This window comes from Bombyx mori, chromosome 6 (assembly GCF_030269925.1).
Source record: "Bombyx mori chromosome 6, ASM3026992v2".
Lineage (NCBI taxonomy): Eukaryota > Metazoa > Arthropoda > Insecta > Lepidoptera > Bombycidae > Bombyx > Bombyx mori.
This window is the reverse complement of record NC_085112.1, coordinates 15,921,389-15,944,696: the sequence shown is the minus strand read 5'-3', so window position 1 is coordinate 15,944,696 and position 23,308 is coordinate 15,921,389. Positions and strand designations below refer to the sequence as shown.

Genomic DNA, 23,308 nt, shown 5'->3' with positions numbered 1-23,308 from the left:
GTTATGCCTATTACAGTGGGGTCACCGGATACACGCGCATCGCAGCTCTGTCAAGATAATTAAAAAAAAAAAACATCTGTTAGCATTGCGTCTAGCTTATATCGACCTTTGCTTCTATTGAGAACTCACACTTATTTCCTATGAGTGTACAAAACAAACGAAGTACCGAGAATGACCGTGTCCTTTCCGTCACATGTCAAAACACCCACACGACATATTTCTTGTTAATAAATCCTTCAGTTATGCATTAAATGATAATAATGTACAGGTATACACAAAAGGGGGAAAAATGGAAATGCGCAACAAATAGTGTTTAAAGTATTATAAATAATTAATTCATTTTACTAATTGTGGTTGGGCTTTCGTGAACATCGGAGATCTTGGTCGGATACACTTAAACATGTTAGAAAAGGAAATATCAGTGGAGACTTTCCTCACTTGAAATTCAATTTGATTTAAGTCTTGCAAATTTCATGGTAGTTTTCAAATTTGATACAGTTTGATAGTTTTTTAAAACAGAATACAAACTTCACTAAAACAATATACCTATATAAAGATATTTTCGGACGAAAACTAATATATAACAACTATAAAACAATTTTATTTCCATATAAAAATTTTTTAATCTCTTTGTTGTTTTCGACTGTACTTACTAACTAAACTAGATCGTGACCGCATTATGGCAGCTCGTTACTCTGACATTGACTCGTAGGAGACCAGATTGCGAAGATATTATTTACTTATTTACATTATGCTATAATTGTATAGATATGAAAGTTGAACAAAGTTACCGCTTATCTCAAAATATGTCCGTTCATTTTATTTCTAAATGGTAAACGGTTCTCAATGGTAAACATAAATTAAAGCAAATTTTTAAATAACACACTAAAATAAAAGAGACACTCTGCGGTTTCACCTGTGTTCAATTCGACATCCAGTAAATGTAACACGTATCATTTTCCGGCAATAAGAGTTGTGTCACTTGTATGGCCCATAATCTAAATGTAGACTAGACTTGCGCAAAACATCACTTCCCAATGTAATGTGATATGACATCACTTCTACAGACAGGTGATATTACTCGAAAACATTACACATCACTCTTAACATTACTCGGTGCGTTCAATAGATACTGTGACGACGAATACATTGTATCTATACACCCGAATCATTACTTAAGTGATGTGTATCAACACATCACTTAGGTAATGATTCGGGTGTGTCATTACAGTAGTGTATTACAATACAAAGTATGAACTTTGCATTGTAATACACTGTTATATTACTTGACAGAGATTGACTTACTTAATAATATAATAATTTTATTTTTTACTTAATATATTTTATTGTGGGATGAATGGATTTCATATGGCGACTTAGACTGCAAATTGAGCTCGACAATAATGTTAATATACGAGAGCAGTAGATGCATTGTTTCGGCGCGATATCCTCAAAGTGCATCCAAGGAGGACTGTACTTTCATTTAGACGCCGTTCTTTCTTTCACTTATTAAACACGCATTAACACAAATGATAAAACTATCTTCAAACAAGTGCTTAAGTAATTCAAATCAAACACAAAAATTAATATGAAATATTACTAAACAATTACGAGCGACTAGCGATTTTACAAAAGTTGCGAATAAAAAATTAAGTAAGTACTTGCGGGGAGCTACCGGCTGGCCGCATGAAAAATATAAACACAAATACCTATATTAAAATTCAGACGTACCATAGGTATAAAAATGTACCTAGCGGCCAGGACATACGGTTCAAAATCACTAGGAATAATTCCGTGTCGCTTGCTCATTTATATTGCGTCGATCGGTCTGTCTGTCTCGCTCGCTCTGTTCCGTTCGTGTATTAAGCAACATTACACGACAAAGAAAGAAACATGTTGGGTGATAGTGTGATGTTTGTTTCCTTCGCGTAATGTGTGATGTTGCATTACATCGTAGGGTAATATTACCCGAGTAATATCACTCGCATTACTTACACATGTCTAATGTAGACCCGTTCATGGCATTTATCATGATAAACGTATCCTAGGTATTCATCCAGTTCACACAGAATCTTTTATGGATTTTCATGCAAATCCCTTTAGCGAGTTGTGCTTGATTGTCTATACTTATTTATTTATTATTTAAAAAAAAAATTGCTATTATAAAGAGGAAAGATTTGTTTGTTTGTTTGTTTGTATTGAATAAATAACTGAAACTCCAAATAACATTACCCAAGGTATAAAAAAATTACATAAAATATTCTTTACATCGCGTGCCCTGCGAAAACTATTGATGACGAATAAAATAATGTATTACGACTTTGTAGAACACATTATTATTTACAAAAAGTATCACGATAGCATATGTCTAACTATTATAGTTATCCCGCAATAAGTGTCATTTTATTTAAAAAAATTAAACAACGTCAAATATCGTTGAAATTTTTGTTAAAGACCCGAGCGGAGCCGGAGTGGGCAGCTAGTATAACATAAATCCAAGCGTTCATAATATCACTAGTAAGACACATAATTTATATAAAAAAATCTCTCCTACAAACTAGTTTATATTATTTTAAATTATAGTCTAAAATATCCATATCGAAATCCAAATTGTTATCAGATTTCAAATTTTAAATTGAAATTGTTTATAATGTAATATAAACATCTGTATAATCATTTAGGGTTCAGATTTCTTTAATGAATGAATCATAAATAAGTAGTCTAGCGGTTGAGAGAGTCTTTATTAGAAGAGCTAATAATAATAAGTAAATTCAAAAGATAATTTATAAAAGCGATTTTAAAAAACCAAAAGCTGATCTGACTTTTTGATCTCGAGATATGTCTCATTAATTATTTATAAAAATGATTTCACGAAGGAATCCACTGCAGGAAAGATATTAAATAATTAAAGTAGAAGATTTGAATTTGCGAAAGCAGGCTTTTACGTTATATTTAGGTCTCTCTGATCTCAATAATAATTGTGTAGTTTTTTTTTGCATTTATAAAGAAATGTACTGGTGGACCTCGAACTGGTAGTTCCCTAGCAGTCATCTTACACGTTTTTCATCCAGACTAGCCTTTGTAACTTCTAGAAATTCTAACTGCTAGGAATTAGTCCCGAAATAGTTACTAGCTTGAGTGACAACTGAGCGTGCTGTAAGCCCTTATACGTTAGAAAATACGATCCAGCCCAGTTATCCGGCGATGGAATGCTAGAAAGTAGAATGTAGAAAATATAATTCTAGGAAGTAGAAGTAGAAATTTAAAAGTAGAAGTAATAAAATTGAGATCTCTTTTATTGCAGTAGTCAGATAGAGGAGACCATACTCCCGTGTGAACAAAAAAAAAGATGTGTGGTGTCGTGGGACACCGGATAGGAACGAAGTTCCTTATTATAAAAATATTAATTATAAGTTCTATTCGAGGTGTAAAGAAAATAATTATTCGCGTACATATACATTTTTTATTATTATTTTTTATTGATTAAAAAAAACTACATTACAAAGTTATCAACTTTATTTTATTCACAATGATTTATAAAAAATATATAGTAAAAATATGTTATTTTTTACATGTTATTACAAAGTTAAGTCGTACACTGTGTGCATTACTAAAAAAATCTTACGTTACGGACGTTTTTTCCCGGTTAGAGTACCCCTCCGCATTGTCCCATAAGGAACTTCGTTCCAAAAAAATTAAATTGACATGGTAGCTGGGTAATAAAAACTAGATGCCAAGTAAATGGATCATGGTTTGCCATAGATAGATTTCCTTGTTTCATAAGTTGATGACACAAGGAAACAACCATAAAACGCAACAGTTAATTAACAGCTACTAAAAAAGATAATGGATTTTCTTTTCTCAACGCGTCAGGTTATTTTCGTATCCAGTGCACGTAGACTTACAGCCTTTTGATTTTGATGACGATTGATTGCTATTAACACACAATACAACATGACATCCATTGTTTAATTAAATCTACTAATTATAAATATCTTGTCATTTATAAATCTTTAGTTAGTGAGTGTTCAAGATGATTCGCTGTTTGGCCTTAGTAAGTTAGATTTACTTATCATTTTATTTGACAAGGGACTGTGGACACACTAGGTCTTAAAAGTACTAACGTAAACCCTTTTTTATTTAAAAAATACGTTAAATCTCTTCATCATATCTCTACAAAATGGTTAACTTCAGTAGCGATAGTATTTTCACTTCCATTTTGACTTAAGCATTTGACCACTCAATCCCGATAGACTGATGACTGAATGACTGATGGTACGGAATGAATCTAGTCGGCACGAAGGGTACTATCACCACCCTGCCCGTTTTAGCCGGTTATGGTTTGAAGGGTAGGGCAACAATTTTGCCTCGTGCCTCAAGCCCTAAGGTGGGTCATTTATGTTGGTAATATCTATGGGCTCCCGTCACCACTTAACACAAGGTGGACTGTGAGTTCATCTACCCATATAAGATACAAACAAAATGATATTTATACGTGTTACTAATATTTCGTCAACCATATTCAATTTTGATGTTTCATAAAATTCACTTATACCTCAATTTAGTTGAATGTTATTCAATGATTAAGTTATAAAACGACTAAATTGAATTTGAAAAAGAAACAAATTATACATTCACTGAATGGAAATTAAAATGAAATTGTCCGTGCGATACGTTAAGTTAAACAGTTCACTCCATTTTATGCTTAATCGTGATTTTATGACTTGGTGAAAGTCAATTCATAAAAATCCAGTTACATTGTTTATTGACTAAAATGCAGAGCTGTGATTTTCTAACAGAATTTGAATTTTATTGCAGTAAACTATTCGTTAAAGTATCCATTTTAGGAATGTAAATTGTTTTTTTTTTTTGAAAAATATATTTGCAAACAAATTGGTGGTCTGTACAGCCTGTCACTGAAAGTACTGAAATAAAATCACCTAAAATAATTTTTCGTCTGTTTTATAAAGTAATGTAATATATAACAAAATTGACACAATTAATTTAATCTTAGACCAAAATCTGTACAAGTGAGACTAAATATGCACGCACCAATCCAAAATTTAGAGAATACAATGGAATATATAAGTATATTAAGATGACAACAAATGTCGCGTCTTTTATTGAGTTACACAGCATTTTAAACAGTTTTAACTATTAGTTTTTGTAGAAAGTGGAAGTCGAGGTGTGGGTCTCACTTAAATTTGAGCTGAAGCGTCTTATCAAAAGTTCCTTATGCCCTCGTTTTAGAAGCGTCCAAATATGATGTTATTAGCTTTTGAATCCTAAGAATTTTGAACTAGGGAAATTCCATAAATTCTCTAAACTTTAGACTCTCTAGTTTTTAATTGCTTATTCACTTTAAAACTAGAGTTTCAAAGACTTCGCTTTGGAATTTGAGAAAGTTCCATGTTACGTGATTTGATTGGAAATGTGACTTATTTCAAAATCTTAAAACAATTTGACTTATCGAAAAAAAGGCTTAGGGCAAATGCGTTAAGGGGAACGCTAATCAAAATTTCTACGTTTTTCAAATTCGATAACTGAAATAATCATGAAGGAATTGTTTTTAAGCCATTCAGAGTATCCAAACAATTCACCTTATATTTTTCAGATACTGACAGTATTATCAGCTAATAGATCATTGGCGGTACCAGTGCATCGCTCCTTGGACCTGCACGCTTCGTACAACGCTGTACCACCACCACCAACACCACCACTATTGGTCCACAATGCCCACGGGAGTCACCACGCCCCTCTCAATCTGGTCCAGGCGCCTCTGTACAGTCCCTACCCGGTGCCCCTGGGCCACGCCGTACATCCCGTGCAAATGGTACAGCCAGTAGTGAAATACAAAATCAAAACTCACTATCACGTTATTTAATGTCATCATAATGATCATGATAATTTGCAAATTCTAAATAACAAAGAAACCAGTTCAGATAAAAGTAAGCTAGAAACATTTAAAGTTGAGTGGTAGTAAGTAGTAGCAAAAAGAGAAGGCAAACCATTTTTGCCTACTAATATTAACTGCAGACGTGCAACAGAGATAGCGAGATATCCCTGTCACACCACGAGTATTTCATTTGGCCGTCTTTAAAATACAATTTGTTTCAACTTTATTGCTAAAATAAATACAATGGTATAAAATGAAAAAAAAAACAGCAATCAAATTAACTTCACAAAGGCATACAATTTAAACTAAATTACGTTTTTAATCCTCTAGATCGGCGAACGAGCGAGGACAAGCCCATTCGATATTAAGTGGTTGTCGCAACCGTAAAACTAAGTGATTACTGAAACTTCAAAAATAAATTGTATGTTTCACAGTTAAAGTTTCTTTTCATACGATACAAGAGGTGAGCTGCAATAATATTTTACTTTAATAATTGCCACGTCATTTGCATTCAACAGTGAACTTCAATCTCTACAAACTGGTTTCTTTTTAGATAATATTTGTAGTGACGTATATATTCAGTATTGAAATTACTAACACATTACATTACTATAGTATTACTGAATTTGACAGGAGCCAACCGTACTGCGGTTAAATTATAAAATTGTGATTATTTATCAGTGTTTTATTTGAGTGAATTAAACCTAATCAAATTCCTAAGCATCCAGATCATTATTGAAGAAACTCAATCTTGAATTTGCTGAATGATGAGTAAATGACCCAAATGACGGACTCAATTACTAAAATAAATAATAACAATACTTTAATTAGTGGGAACAAATCAGTCACTAACCGGATGAACCCATTTGAGACTAACATGAGAGTACATACTTATATACGATTAAATATATATTTAGGTATATAGATAATAAACAGCCAGATAAAGACCAAATAAACCTGTTCATCATACGAGTGCCCAATGTGGGAATCGAACCCACAACCCTCAGCGCAACAGAAAAGTCGATATGAGCCTGTCTCAACCGAGACCGTTCTAACACATAGCCCTGTAAAATTCATATAATTGAACTAATTTTATGCAATATATTTATACCATTAAACTCAATTATAACAACATTGCACTTTATGACAGTGTTAAGAAACTTCAAAACAAATTCGTAACAAAATCAATTGAACTATCGGTCTCCTGAGCAAAGACGCTCACACACGGAGAATAAATACCTTATTTGCGAAGTAGTTTCTTTCTTTACTTTCTCTATCTTGATTCTGAGGCCGCAGGAGATATATATATGTGGGAATGATGTTTTCTTGAACGCATGATATGATGGATGCAAGTTGATGTTTGTGAACGCAGCGGTATATCGAGAAAGGAAGGGGATGACGTGTGAGATGACAGATGAACGACGACGAACGAGGCACGAAGAACACGAAACGATTATAATTTTAATTAATAGTACTTTAATAAAACGTGGAAGTGAGCGCGAAACTTTTATTTAATGTCTGAAGCCTGCATCCCACATATATAATAAAAAAATAAGGTATAAGAATATAATATTGTAACAGTCGTATGAAGAATTTAAAAATGCGTTGGACGGAGAGTGAATTCACGCGGAGACACCGACGCTTTGCTTATTTTCGTCCCAAATTGCGACCTCGACATTCACGTTACGATATCAAAGGGCTCCGTTACCCAATTAAAACAAGATAGGGCGTCGCCTCACTCGCCTTCTTAGCATAATAAAAACATAAAGCAAGATTAAGCCTTAAACATTTCTTTCAATCGTAGTATAGTCTCATTGTCCATTTCGACGCCACTTTAGCAAATTCACGAACAATAATTTAGCTACCCACAATTTCTTTATATAACGATATTATGTTTCGGTGTTTTGTTCCGTTTCCACTTAAACTTTATAAACTAGTTAGAGGAAGACAAAACACGGGCTCGTTTCACCCCGCGAATTATTCTTAAGCTCTGCATAAACTTTTTTATCGTCCTAAATAAAGGAAACAAAAGAAAATGTCATAAAGTTAAAAAGGCCTACATAACATTTAAGTTTCCCGGTTACAGTTATGAAACGTGGTCCGGATGTCCCAGATTCTTGTTCCGGGCGGAGCACGCATGATTGATCTAGTGGTAAACTTGTTTTTGCGTTTTGTAGTAGATATAAACAATAGGAGGCTATATTTTTCGATGTTAATGCCCGATCCTTTGTTTTTGAATGCGACAGCTATTCAACTACAGATTGGACAAGCAGCTTACTTAGCAGTAGACAGGTGAAGGTGCTAATAATGCATCCAATCTGAGCTACTTGATCACATAGACGTAAATCACAATATTATGTTTTGTTACCTTGAATGGTGTTCAAATCCCGCAGGCAGATACCATTTTTTCTAATGAATTCGTTCTACACAAATCAAGTTTACGATTGACTTCCACGATGAATGAATAACATCGTGTAATAAAAATCAAACCCGCAAAATTATAATTTGCGTAATCACTGATCTTGGTCTTGGGTTTTGGTACAGGTAGGTAACACTACCTTGCTTATTTCTGCCGTGAAGAAGTAATGCGTTTCGATTTTAACGGATGGGGCAGCCGATATACTTTAAAAACTGAGATTTTAGAACTCACGTCTAGTACGTCACGTCACGAGGTGGGTAGGGGCTTTTACGTTATATGTATGGTTTCCAGTAACTATTTAGCAACGGGTGGGCTGTGAGCTCGTCCGCCCATCTAAGCAATAAAAAAAACTATTAAGCCCCGATTTCGATAAGGCGCGCGAATTGTTCCTACATTTTGATGTACGTCAAATATCAGCTTTAGCCACAGATAAATCTGCCATCTTTGGAAGTATTATTAAGATTTCGTAGCTAGCACTAACATAATCAGTTTCGAAATTCAATTTCCAGACTTGCATCAGAACAAAGGAAGGCACCAACTCCAGATAACTCGATCGTCTTAACTCATTTAAGTATACTTTATTAGAACTGCTATTCACAAAAGGATTCTAAGCTTTCTAACGACACTTAAAGTACATCAACTATTTAAATTGTTTGATTGAATTCGTCTGAACCTTCCTACCGATGCAGTATTTCATCAGTCGGACTTTAGACATTAATACGAAGTACGTAGGTAGTAATTGGATGAAAATATATTAGAGGAATGTGTTTTAATTCTTCTTAGATGGGATGTCAATAAGCTCTGTGGAGCCTCTTAAACAAGGTATACCATGGTCGCTACTGTATCACGATTGGGTTTGTACAGAAAGTTTCTTCTCTATCTTTGATTTTCTTTTAATTTCTTCTCCTGTGGACGTAACACTCAGTGAAATCCGTAGCTATCACAGTGTAAATCCCAGCACTCTTCTTGGGATATGAGCCCGAAGTCTGAATCGTTTAGCATAGCAGCTGTTCGACTCTGCAAAACGGAACCCACAATTTCTTCGTACCAGAAATAAGTGTGATAGCTATCAGAGTGGTTTTACGGTGGATCAGTGTGATTTTCAAAACGTTTGTGTAAGTCTTGAGATCATTATTTTTTAGTACTGAATAGGCCACCCAATGTCGATCTATCTATTCACCGCAAAAACATTTCAGCTGTAATCTCGATCCCCGCTCTGGCTTGCACTAAGAGACGTTTGATGTATCTTTTTTTTATTGATTATATGGTAGGACGGACTGACAGTTCTAAGGTCTCAGTATAATTACAACGGCTGCCCCACCTTTCAAACCGAAACGCATTACTGCTTCACGTCAGAAATAGGCAGAGCGGTGGTACCTACCCGTGCGGACTCACTGGAGGTCTTACCACCAGTAGTCTGATATGCGTATCGGAATTCAGTCAAAATTCGCTTTTTTACTACATCTAATAGGCGGACTGAATGACTGAACTTGACGCCCGGTTCTAGAATAATAAAATACTTTAATTGACGTTTCAAAATTATTGGATGTAGCCAGCTCGGTCTATTATGCTTTTGTAGCAGTGGAGTTGGTGAAGGTGTCCAATAATTAAAATAGTTTGATTTTTTCATTTTGATTAGTGACAGGGCACATTATGAGTTCACGTAGTAGCATCACTATAGCCAACCTAGCTATGAGTTCATCTACCTAGAACAATATAAAAATATAGCTTTAAATTAATACTGCCAATTACTTCATATTTAAATAATGACTTTCTATTAGGTCTGTTTCTGCAGATTGTACTTTTTATTATAGGTTGACTTCAATTTGTTCAATAATCAGTAATTAAGAGAAAAAGCTTTTGAAAGTACTTAATTAAGAACTCCTTTGAAAGCTCATATTTTAAACTTGATTTTAGAGAAAAGTTCTTGATAATTCTTCGCGGATCTAGACAGACAAAGGGCGCTGCAATTTTGTTTTTAAAAATGAAAATCTTTGAACTCGACTGCTGTCCCCAGTTCTGTTAATTGCTACAGATAAACTTTACTTGCGTCCGATTAGTCACACACAGACAGGACTTTAACCCTGTCGATAAGGAACCGTCTGGAATGCAATAAGATTTAATTTACATATTTAAGGCCCCGCTCCACTTAACAGGAGAGTAGTGAGCTCGCCGCTGCTCACTTACAAGTATAAAAAGAAACTCACAACCAGAAAATAAATCGCTACTTAAATCTCGAACAGAGCTAAAAGAAATAAATTGATGGAACGTTCTTAATCGTAAAACCATTTTATTTACATTGTACAATTGAAGCTTAATAATGTCCCAGTTACCACCAAACCAATAGTAGCAAAAAATGTATACCAAGACACAGGTGTTTTTTTTAAACATCAAAAAACCATGGATGCTGCATTTTAGGTACGATTAGCGGATGTTATAATTATGGCTTGCATTTATGTCTTAAGTTAAACTATATTTTGTAGTATCTGGTAGTACTGTTGGTAGGACGTCTTGTGAGTCCACACGAGTACCATCGCCCTGCCTCTTTCTGCCGTGAAGTAATATAATGCGTTTCGTTTTGGAGGGTGGGGCAGCCGTTGTAACTATACTGAGACCTTGGAACTTATGTCTCGAGGTGGGTGGCGCATTTACGTTGTAGATATCTATGGGCTCCAGTAACCACTTGGCACCAGGTAGACTGTGATCTCGTCCATCCATCAAGCAATAAAATAAAAAATCTGGAACACGATAAACCGACAATACGGAGAGCGACAGTTATTTCAGAACATTTAAAAAAAGAATTATTTCTACTAACTTACTTTCAGAAATTATTGCATTGCATGACAAGGGGTGTGAGGGTGGAATCTACCCGTATGTGCATACTACCACCCGATAGCCAGAAAATGCCTATTAGTGATTTCAAAATGCTGGTATAAAACTCAGATACCCCAATATCTGATGAATTACAAAGTCGTGTCTTATGACGCCAATTCGAGAAATATAGTGATACTATTCTTAGCCTAGCAAATTAGTCTTACTAACAAAATGTTTCCAGGTAGCTCTATTGTTCTCTTAATCATTTCTGCTGCCTACGAGATGCCAATTAAGATTTCAAAAACTTTCTGTCATAAATTTACCAAACTTTTAAAAATTTCATTACTTTTTTTGAGTATCCACAAAAAAAACAGGCACTTTAATTACTGATATCTTTTTTTAACTAAGGAAGAAAATGAATTTAAGATAAAATATGATTTCCACTGATGACATCTGTTTTTCGTTCACCTAAAGGAAGACGAAAGCTTATCTCGCGAAGACGAAATTTGCTATCTAATTTACGACGGGGCTTTCATTAACGAAGAGCTTTTTCACTCGACCGAAAGTTAATATGATTAGATTGTCAAAATAAAAGAGCAATGTACTTTGAGATTGCAACGTATCGAGAAATTGTGATGATGTAAACAAAATATTGAATTATCAAACTACTTACTTTGTTCGGAAGAGTGATAAGTCCACGTCGAACCAAGGGCGACTGGTTCGAATATCTTCAAAGTTTTTGGATGCCATTGGCAACCATTGGTTTTACTATGCCAGGTGGGAAAAACTTTATTCTAATTCACTTGAAACTTTATGTATCATTTTAAAAAATCGCTTAAAACTAATTTAGGTAGACGATGAGATTGTCTTCGCATCATCATGATAATGTTTTAATTATTGAGCTATTAAAATTGGGGTTTAAATTAGGAAAATGAAGCAAATTGTTCGTAATTATAGGTATATTCAAATTGTTCATATATTCAGCTCTATTTTTTTATGGAAATGAAATCGTCGATACATTTTCTCGTCTTCAATTTTCGAGCGCGAAGTTAATCAAAGGACGTTTGAAGATTTATTCTGTAATTTACTGTGCAAAGATGACAGACTAATTTCTTCCTTAAAGCGATTAGTCTTAAGGATCAAAATTATTTGCTTCTTAAGACCCGCATTTTCTTCCTCTAATATAACAAGGCTAAGTACTCTTCAGTTCTAACACCTTTGTATAGTTTTATATTATTATATAGTATAGTTATTTATACGTAGATGTAGTTTAGTCTTTACATTATTCGACTAATCTACAGTCCATATGGTCAGTGTTAGTGACAGATCAAATCCCATTTGTGTGAGGCAGCAATATTTTTTAAATTATTTTTTGCTATTGACGGGTGAACGGTTTTAGAGTCTGTTCAATGTCTGCTGTAGACATCACAAATGGATGCCGTCACCCACCTTGAGATATGAGGCTAGACCTTTAGGTCATCAAGTTTTAGTAGAATAGCTATTTAAGAATATCACAACAGACTTTACTGGTGGTAGGACCACTTGTGAGTCCACGCGGGTGGGTACCGCCACCCTGCCTATTTCTGCCGTGAAGCAGTAATGCGTTTCGGTTTGAAGGGTGGGGCAGCCGTTGTAACTATACTGAGACCTTAGAACTTGTATCTCGTGGTGGGTGGCGCATTTACATGTATGTATATGGGATCCAGTAACCAATTAACACCAGGTGGGCTGTGAGCTCGTCCACCCATATAAGCAATAAAAAAAAAGATTCCCACCTATAAATGTGTCCGGTGGCATTCACATTATTTCACCCAAGGTTTCAAATTACCGCTTTTCATAAAGCAGGCCGTGAGCTTGTCTCCATTGTACACTATTCAAGAGCTTTTTGCTAGTCTGATTACATGACAACAATATTCACCGCAGTGTCATATTAATAATTTGAAAATCTGCCCACGAAAGCTCATTAAAACACACTTTGAAGTTTACATTAAATAAAAGCCACAACACAGGATATGACGCCTTCAAGTACATTTATTGCAGAACTAGATTTATGAACAACACGATTCAACCTAGACCCAGGTCCTATATAAGGACTAGATCTAGAATGCGCTGAATAAACACAACACTTAGCTCATCGGCAGAACACATCTAGTTTGTTATTTGAAAGACCGCAAAATGTTCAAGTTGGTAAGTCTTTATTTGAAGTTGGGCTCTTCATATTCTAGTTGTTAGATAAGTTACTCTAATATTCATTAATTTCGAGTCTTTTTTTTTACTATAAATTATGAGAAATTACATTTGAATTTCAAATTTTTATTTAACTAATAATAATACTCGCCATATTTCCGTTTTTTTTCTTAATATTAAGAATATTTTAGTGTCGGCCTCTAACTTATAACATTTTTAATGAAATACAGTTTATAACTAAAAAGTAATAGTTTTTTTAACCTGGTGGTCTTGGTTTGGATAGTCTTTCTTAAGCTAACGTGGCAAACGTTGGCTGACGATCATACGATCCACATGATAATTTGTGGTCACTTTCACTCATAGAAATCAGCATTGCCAGATACAGTCGCTGACAAACAAACAACATCGGCCATTAATTAATTGTGCAAATTTTCAAGGCATCTGAAAGTGTCAAGCTTGGGAAAATTATGTTGAAAAATTACGCTACGTATGTACGTAGCGTAATTTTTCATACGTCGTACGTCATCAGCTAGGCCTGTATGTACAGGCCTAGCTGATGAAGGCGTTTTAAAAATAAATGTTTCCTTATACGTTTATCTTATATACATACGTTCCTGAGCTATTCATTACATTAAGATGAAACTTAGTACAGGTGATATTGGCACTTCAATAAAGGTGTTTGTCATAATAATAAGAAAATATCGATGTTTCTTATACAATTGTCATAGTCGGCCTGCCTTGGCATTGCTTACTCCCATGAGCAGCTGTAACCACTGACGTTCAGGAGAGTCCTATGCTGGTCTATCTACGGTGGTAATAAAAAAAGTCACAGCTAAGCGTAACCAGATTTCATTAGTTTCGAAATAAATACATATTTAATCTAGTATGGTAATTTTTATGTTGAAAAAGAATAATTCGGAGTCTGGCAATCAAATGTTCGTAAAATACTTGTCCAAATCACTCGAATTACCATTTAAATAAATTGTTCTTCAATATAAAAAGTATTTAAAGTTTTATAGCTTCAAATAACAAACTTAAGAATACATCGTTCTTTTTAAGATAATCTTAAATGAACATTGTACTTACTTCGATTTTTTATTCATTTCTTTTTTATATTATAATTTTTTATATGTTAAAAGCATTCAATTTTTTTTTTTTTTTTTCCTACCTAAGCTGATAGCCCTAGCGGCTATTTCAGCGTAACCCTAACTTTAGTAGGTGAGCTCACGGGGCTCAAACCTGACGATGTTGCTAACACGAACCCTAGCAAGAGTCGTGCTTCGCAGAATCTACCACCGGATCGGAAACGCGACCCACTGAGAAGATCCGGCGAGAAACTCAGTGGGCTGTGTCTGAGAGTTAATTTACTCGTGGAGCCCTTCGTCGCAAGCGACGGGTTCGACGAGAACGGTGACCGGTGCTTGAAGTACCTAAAAGCACCGTTAGTGGATCGGGAGGATCCGAGATGACGTGTTTTGGGCGACGTCGACTACTTTCCATTCTGTCCGCAGGATCGGGAATGTAGTTACCGGTGGCCACGATGAGAGGGTTCTCGTGTCGTGCCGCTTTATCGAAGTGGCGCATGGACGCCGACTGAAGATACTTACTGATGGACTCTAAGTCCAGGTCGTCATGGAGGTCGACGTTCCTGACGAACCACGGGGCTCCGACGGCTATCCTGCAAAAACGGGATTGAATAATTTGAAAGGATTTTAAGTGTATGCGGGCCGCGTGAGCGAACACTACACTTGCATAGGTCATGACGGGGCGTATGCAAGTTTTGTAGAGTGTCACCTTATTTCTAAGGGATTAAATTAGATAATCTATTTTTTATCATTCTTATTAGTCATAGGTAGGCGAGCTTGGCCCATAGCTTCACAGACACTACAACGTCTCAAGAAGCTGCTATATCAAAATCTCAACTGTGCTGTAAAACGCATGGCTCTTACACTTCCACCTGAACCCATGGTAGCTTTGCAACCAAAATTGCCAAATCGGTCACGGGGATGTAAAATTAACAACAAATCTTTTCACAAATACAGTGATAATTTCAAGTTTAAATTCCAGCTTAATTCATCATTACATTTACTGCCAGTTTTTGTTTGTTCACAGACAGTAATTTTCGCTATTATCGCTGTGGCCCAAGCGGGCGTCATAGCCCCAGTGGTGCCTGTAGCACACCCCGTCGTGGCTCACACGGCCGTGGTCCACCCGGTCCCACTAGTGCGCGCTGCCCACGTGGTTCACACCGCCCCAGTGGTTGCCGCTGCCCCAGTGGTCGCCGCTCCGGTGGTGGCTGCGGCTCCTATCGTGCCGATAGTTAAACATGCGCCAATTATCGCTGTCCATCATTAATTGTAGAAATAAATAAATATATTTTTATGTTTTTTATTATTCTGTGAACTCAACGTCCCAAACAAATAATACATATAATTACTGAAATAAAAAGATAATGAGGAGATCATCTCAACCTTAACCTTAACCTCGACCTCAACCTCAAATCTCTACCTCAACCTTAGAGTACTCTCCATTGAACACACGACACAAAACAAGTATTATATATTAGAGAACCTTAGAACTTATTCAAAGCTTTAATGTGTAAAGTTTCATATCGAACGACTTCTAGTTCGCATTCTCTATTCGGTGACGGAAACATTATTATTATTCGATATTACCCAGAAACCGTATATTGATTATTATTTCTGTACAGATAGATACACGAGCACACGGCTCAATTGTGTCGTATAACAACTCTCCCTGTCCGCCTGTTTCTGACGCAAAGCATTCATGCATCCCGGGTTCGAACATAAGGAAAAAATAATCACTATAATTAATTCCGTTACTACGACCGTTAATAAGACTGCATAGCCCACTGAGTTTCTCGCCGGATCTTCTCAGTGGGTCGCGTTTCCGGTCCGGTGGTAGATTCTGCGAAGCACTGCTCTTGCTAGGGTCAGTGTTAGCATCACTCCGGTTTGAGCCCCGTGAGCTCACCTATTAGTTAAGGTTACACTGAAATAGCCACTCAAGGCTATTAGCTTAGGTATGGAAAAATAAAAGATTGCATACAAAGAGTCACTCTCCTAGCGTTGTAGTTTAAATGACACCCAGTAATAATTTCGGGTCGCATAGAGGGCAAGCGCGCCGTGGGAAGAACACCAGCCAAATGGTCAGATCTGGTAAAGGAAGCGGTTGATTGTAGTCTATACTATGCGGTCCATGCCACCCATGATCGAACACAGTGGAGGAAAGTCACACATGGACGCGATCCTCAGCATTGGGAGAACGATGAAAAAGAATAAAAAGAAATTTTAAATTTAAAGTACATTTGCTACGTAGCCTTGAATTAGTGATTTGAAATTTGTGTAATATACCACAAAGAGGAGTTCGCGTAGTAATATATCAAAGGAGATGTAGCTGTTAGAGATATGCGCGGTATACGAGTGTCTCGGATCAAACCTTTGTAGATGAAATGTCAATGACATCAAATAACGCAGTCTAGTGATTTGCAAGAGGTATAATGAATCGTGTTTTTATATCATAAAGTGAAGATGCGGAAGTAAAATTAGAAAAGTATTTTTAAGGAAATTCTATTATATTTCCGATAACTTCATAAAAGGAGCACTGACGAGGCAGCTACTGCTTGGGCTGAGCATACCTTATAATTTTAGAAAATTGCTTATTTTAATCATTAATTATAATTACATTTGTGAAAAAATCTTGATAGCAGGAAATAGGCATCGCATGGTATAAAAACATCACTTTAGTGCTATTATTATCTGGCGAGAAAATAGGGAAGTGTAGTAACTTTAAGTACTGTATTTTCTTTGGCTTATTCATTCGCAGATCGAATTAAAATTATTTTTACGGTTTAATCTCGCTTTTTTTATTGTCATTATTTTATTTCATACGTTTCAAATATTTTACAGTTTTCGTGGTCGCGAATGACCAAGATATTTGTTATTCGTTAACAATTGAATGTTGTACTATGTAACTACCGTTTAATTGTCTACTATAAAAGTATTTTTCAACTTTTATGTTTTATTTCCCACAAAAGGAACTAATAATATCTTCAGGTCTTCTCGATAAGAGGATCCCAGCTGTAAGATAATCGCTAACAATCTTATTGGCTAGGTTTTTTTTATTTCTTTGGCCGCGCGCGCCTTTCGTCGGTATAACTATATTTATTTTCGCTAACGAGTATTTATATTTTGTCAAATCTTACAAATCTTCAGCATGAAGTAGGTAGTGAAATGAGCGCACTTAGAAGATGCGTCGACAAATTTTCTATAACAGCTATCTTTTGTGAATCAGGAAGAAAACGTTGACTAGAGAATTTAGATAAAAAAGTAATTCCTCCAATTTATTTGCAGGGTTCGTTTGCTTTAATAAAAATCTTTAAATCAGAAGCACCATCAAATACAATAAAGGATTTTCAACCTCAGTAAGGGTCTGTAAACGATACCGAACTAATTTCAAACAGACCGTGACTGAACGTTTTCTACTAGACTATGCTTTTATGATTTTATTTGTATTTATATTCTTGTAAATGAGTATATAAGGAGAAGTATGAAAATATCTCCAGGTACAAAGAAAATAAAGAATGCAAGGTTATCGTGGTATGGCTTGTTATGTGAAGAGAAGATTCTATTCTGTTCTATCAGCCCACAGACGTTCACTGCCGGACGTAAGCCTCCTCCAAGCCACGTCACAAAGATCGGTCCTGCGCTGCTTTTATCCAGCGGATTCCCGCGAACCTCTATGACTCGTCATTCCATCTTATGGGAGGCTTACCCACGCTACGTCTTCTAGTTTGAAGGTAGACAATAATATGAGGAGGGGCGTCCTAAAAAGACTTGGATGAACCGTGTGAAAGAGGAAATACGGGAGAAGAGTGTGAATACAGAGATGTCATTTAACGAAACGAACGAAAAAAGGGCATGCTGCATCATTTGTGGAATAAGGATGAGTGACGTTGATTTAAAATGAGCTAAATAAAACATTTTCCCAAGACATGGATAATTTTCGCCTTCCATTATATATCAAGAAGATATCAACAAGTCCTTAATACCTCACTAGAATCTAATTTCATGTATGAACGATTTTCAAGATTCTAGTTAAAGCCTTTGTTGTTTTCAATAAAAGTCTGATATAGTTGAGTATTAAATACTGTTGTTCGTTGTTAATATTTTTCCCATATTCCTATTTTTGTTTTCATTACTGCGCAACGCTTAAAATTTTTCATTGTAGTAAACTGAGGACTTCAAAACGCCTTTTAGTAGAAAAATAGCTGCGAGTATTTATTGAAAAATAAGTTCAATAAATTATGAGTTAATTTCGTAATATCGTTTTTGTCACGCGACTGAACTGTACTGTAAAACCAATATATGTATGTATATAATTTGTAGGAAACTCAAATCCCACAGATTGTAGATACGCAATAAGCATTTCAAACTGATTTACATTATGCTTACTCTGTGCATGATTAATTATGTAATCAGGTACTCGGGGATGCCTTAGCAATGTTGATCCCTATGAACGACGTCGACTACCATATGGCCCATGACCCCCTCTACATTAAAAAGGCAAATAAATAATAAATTAAAAATACTATCAGTCTCAATTTTACAGATATAACGTATTACTATTATTATTTTTGTTCATAGCTGTGCATTAATAACTTGAAAAACTTTGAGTAGAAAATTAATCTATCAATATAAAAACTATACATCTTAATATAATCGCCTTTTTTAAATTTAGTAATACCAGCGACAAATTAATGTCTAATCTGCTGTGTCCTTCGCTTTTTGAGTTTTAATTTGGCATGCTATTAGTTAATTTATGATTCACTTTTAACTGGAACTGGCCTGGACTGTATTTTTAGGTTTTGTCAATTTTTCAACATCTAGTATTTGCATTTGTAACGGTATACCAAATGTAACCTGATACTAGCTGTATACACGGAGTCAGTAAAACGCAACTGACGACTCGCAAAACAAAAAAAGAGACTAAAAGACAGAATTAATTCAGATCCAATCTACTGAATTTCCCAAGAACGTCCGCCCATCATTAAAAACGAGGTTAAATCTCATCATTATCTTAACTTAACACGGAAAATTTTACTTATTGGAAAAAAATCCATTTCTAAAACTCCCATGGCATCAAAACTTCGGAACCTTGCAAATAGAATTCCATTGAAAGCCCCCCGAAGCTTTGGGCTTCATAATTAGGAGTATCGTCAAGGATAATTACTTTAGGGTGAGTAGTAGCGTGTTTATGCTTATGGAATGGAGATTATCCTGGGCTTTTTTGGAGTCAGCTTAATGAGTTGTCGTTGTGAATTGGTATGTATACAATATTCTTGTTTCGTTGATTAGTTGATGAGGAAAATTCACTGATAAATTTAGTACTTAACTTTGGTCATTGTTCACTAAAACCAATATACCCTAAATAGATACTAATATAATAATTATTAGTTATTATTATTCATAAAAGCTTATTTAAAAAGACCTTTCAATTATAAGCTCAAAAATTAGGATAGAAAAAATTCCTAAGCCTACAACTACATCCTTCATTTAATTTATTAATTAAATAGACGGTCATTACCGTAAGAAACTGACTACGACAAACCCTTCTCATTATTTAATTTATCGAACACACCAAACTTGTAGGTGAAATACTCTAACGTAATATTTATCCTTTAACGAAAATATCAGCTGTGATGTTTGACCTATGGACCTTACTTTAAATGTATTAAAAACCAGGCCCAGCTACCTAGACTACGGTGCACCAATATTGGCGAAATGACTGCCACTGCAACAAAGTCAACGTCTACCATGGACAAGCTTAAGTAAGAGGTATAGAACAGCCAGTAGTGTCGGTCGTGTCGGCTGGTGTGAGACCTTAGAAAAACAACGTCACACCTCAATGCTACTTAATAACTGCTATAGACTAATAGACGACGCGAATCTCTTGTGACCAATCCGAAACAAAAAGACTTTACAACCAAATATTTAATTCTGTTTATAGTGAATTAATAGCAGAAAATGTATTTACTAAGGTTTGCAATCTATTTAAGATTTTTTCTTGTCCTGACAATGGGTTTTCTCAAGTCAACACAACACACCGAAATCATAATGATGACATTAAAATTAAATGCTTCGGAGTGTAACGCCATATTACGTTCGTACAGCTTAGAACAAAAGCCCCGAATTCTGGTTTAACCAATCCTTGGGCCTTGGACCCTTTGTCCCTCACAACAAAGACGCATGTTCCCGTTATTAGTCACGACCTTGAATAAGGGACTGTTGATTAAATGCGCTGGTAGACAAATATTATTGTAATACTCATAAATTGCTTTATTTTGAAAGATTCTAGATCTTTGCGTAACCATTTAACACCAGGTGGGCTGAAAGCTCGTCTATACATCTTAGATTATACTAAAAACTCTTGGAAACATTAGCTTCCAGTCTATTTTACGAAAAACAAGTCATAGCGCTCAAGGGGATATCGAGGATATTCAATTCAGAAGCAAACTTGAAAGTATGAAAAGCTTTTTCTGCGCGTATTTCATAAAAAAACGTCAAAACTACCAAGAGCTCGCGAGCTTAAAAGCAATGTTCGAGCTTCAGCAAAATGTCAGGCCATCAATCAAATGATCCGCGGAAATATTTCTGCTTGAAGGTTTTGACAAACGCCGACCCTTGAGAAGGCATTCGCAATCGTGTGGAAGCTTTTTATGCGCCAGATAGTGGGTCAAGGTGGGTGAAACTGGGTCATTTGAGGTCTCTTAAAATCAATGATTAATACCGCTGAACATACATTGGAAGTTTATTTTTGAAAAGTAAATAATGGTGTGGTCACGAATTCTCATAATTATAATACAATGCCATAGTAATAATAATTACTACATAAAAAGAAATTAACATTAGTAATTATTTTTTGTTAGTCATTTGCTTAGATTTCGATGTTCGTGTCTTAAGGTGGCTGGAGACGAATCACTCATAATGTCTACTATCAACGGTAATTCATGGGGACCGTTTTAAAGAATCAAAAATCTCATCTCCATTCGTAATACCTATACTACTATACTATACCTATACTACCTATCAACCTATCAACGAACAATCAATGCAGCACAGACTCGATTCGAATTGTTCTTTGATCGATTTTTTCATATTAAAATCAACATTCCTCCGATCGTAACATTGCGACGGAAATTTTAATCAAGAGATGGAAAGCTTTAAGTTTCTCGAGTCCTCCATTATTATTATTCAGCTTATAAATTATAACTTTGCTTTAAGGATATCTTATAGAAAAGCGAGATGAAAGCAATCATTTCAAATACTTTCCGTTTAAAGGCGATGAAGTTTAATTTTGGACATTTTCTCTTGAATCAAAAGCGAGTTAGTCATCGGGATTATTTGTAGTGAGTGACTTTGGTCTACGTATACCATTGTGAAGTACTTTTTAACAACTGCAGTAGTTCCAATCTAATCAGTTTGAACAAATTTAATTGTATTAACGACGATAACAAAATGTCACGAAATATCTCTTTATTACGGTATATTCTTCATTTCATGCTGAATTAATAGGTTGATTTTTATAGCTGCACTCAACGACATAACACACGTCGCAGGAAACAACTGGATAAAAAAGGAAAAGGATTGAGAAGGCTTTTACCCAAATAGGGGTCTAAATCTCATAAATAGTATTAATATTAAATAATTAATTAATTATAAGTAACCTTTTTAATTTTAAGGTACAACTTACTAACAAACTTTTGAAGTCGTCGTGGCCTAAAGGATAAGACGTCCGGTGCATTCGTATCGAGCGATGCACCGGTGTTCGAATCCCGCTGGCGGGTACCAATTTTTCTAATGAAATACGTACTCAGCAAATGTTCACGATTGACTTCCACGGTGAAGGAATAACATCGTGCAATAAAAATCAAACCCGCAAAATTATAATTTGCGTAATTACTGGTGGTAGGACCTCTTGTGAGTCCGCACGGGTAGGTACCACCGCCCCGCCTATTTCTGCCGTGAAGCAGTAATGCGTTTCGTTTTGAAGGGTGGGTCAACCGTTGTGACTATACTGAGACCTTAGAACTATATCTCAAGGTGTGTGGCGCATTTACGTTGTAGGTGTCCATGGGCTCCAGTAACCACTTAACACCAGGTGGGCTGTGAGCTCATCCACACATCTAAGCAATAAAAAATAAAAAAAACAAACATTGTGTTATATATCGAGAGTGAGATTTGGATTAAATGGCTTTATTATTATTATTATTATATAAGGACTGTAATAGGATCCAATTAAAAAGCATGACAACTTCACGGCTGCAATGTACAGGATATCGACACCTACCCGTGCGGGTTCACAAGATACCCTATCACTAGTACATGCCAGTTGGCAACCTAGTATGCTGGTGTGATATTCAGAAAAGGTTGTTGCAAATTCTCCGGTAAATCCCTTAATCACCTTTTACGACATCCACAAGAACCGGCTATCCAGAAGGTATCAATTTTCTTACTTACTAAAATTTACTTTATTTTAGTTCAACTTCCTGTTAGTTGCAAAAAAGCAAATAAACAATAGATATTATCAGTTTATGTATTCGAACACTGACCTGTCAAGGGATACGGCGACGAGGCTGTAAACTGAGGCCGCCACAGATAAGCCCTGGACGTACGGCACCGTCTTGCACATCAGCCAACCAAGGACCCAGGCTGCAACAAAACAAAAAAAAATACATTTTATTATACTGTTACATACTTAACGATCCGCAGATGTTGGGAGCAGACCGCGAACCCAAGGAGGGGTCCTATTACACTAAACGATTCGCCTGCACTCTTAAGCCTTGTTCGGACTAGGCGAGTATTTTAGTCGAGTACCGAGTAATTTAGTAGCTAAATGTGTCTGAGCACCAAAAATTTAGTCGAGTAGGTTAGTAAATAATTTAGTAAAGTCAATCCATTTTGTTCTATTTT

At 35.6% G+C, this 23,308-nt stretch overlaps 2 protein-coding genes and 1 long non-coding RNA gene across 3 annotated transcripts in view; 2 read left to right on the top strand and 1 right to left on the bottom strand.

The window, feature by feature from the left end:
* The window catches only part of BomSIFR (neuropeptide FF receptor 2-like), a 110,114-nt gene that overhangs the window by 15,962 nt on the left and 70,844 nt on the right, over positions 1–23,308 (bottom strand). Inside the window, 1 exon segment of the mRNA NM_001279451.1 lies at positions 22,948–23,047. Within this exon segment, the coding sequence (NP_001266380.1) occupies positions 22,948–23,047 (100 nt within the window).
* On the top strand, positions 4,003–6,571 carry LOC105841714 (uncharacterized). The gene is made up of 2 exons (XR_001139691.3): positions 4,003–4,054; positions 5,615–6,571. It is a non-coding gene; the product is annotated as an uncharacterized LOC105841714 (long non-coding RNA).
* On the top strand, positions 13,242–15,697 carry VAP (VAP-peptide). The gene is given in 2 exon segments (NM_001043358.1): positions 13,242–13,316; positions 15,429–15,697. Coding segments are annotated over 2 exon segments (255 nt in total). The 5' UTR covers positions 13,242–13,304; the 3' UTR covers positions 15,672–15,697.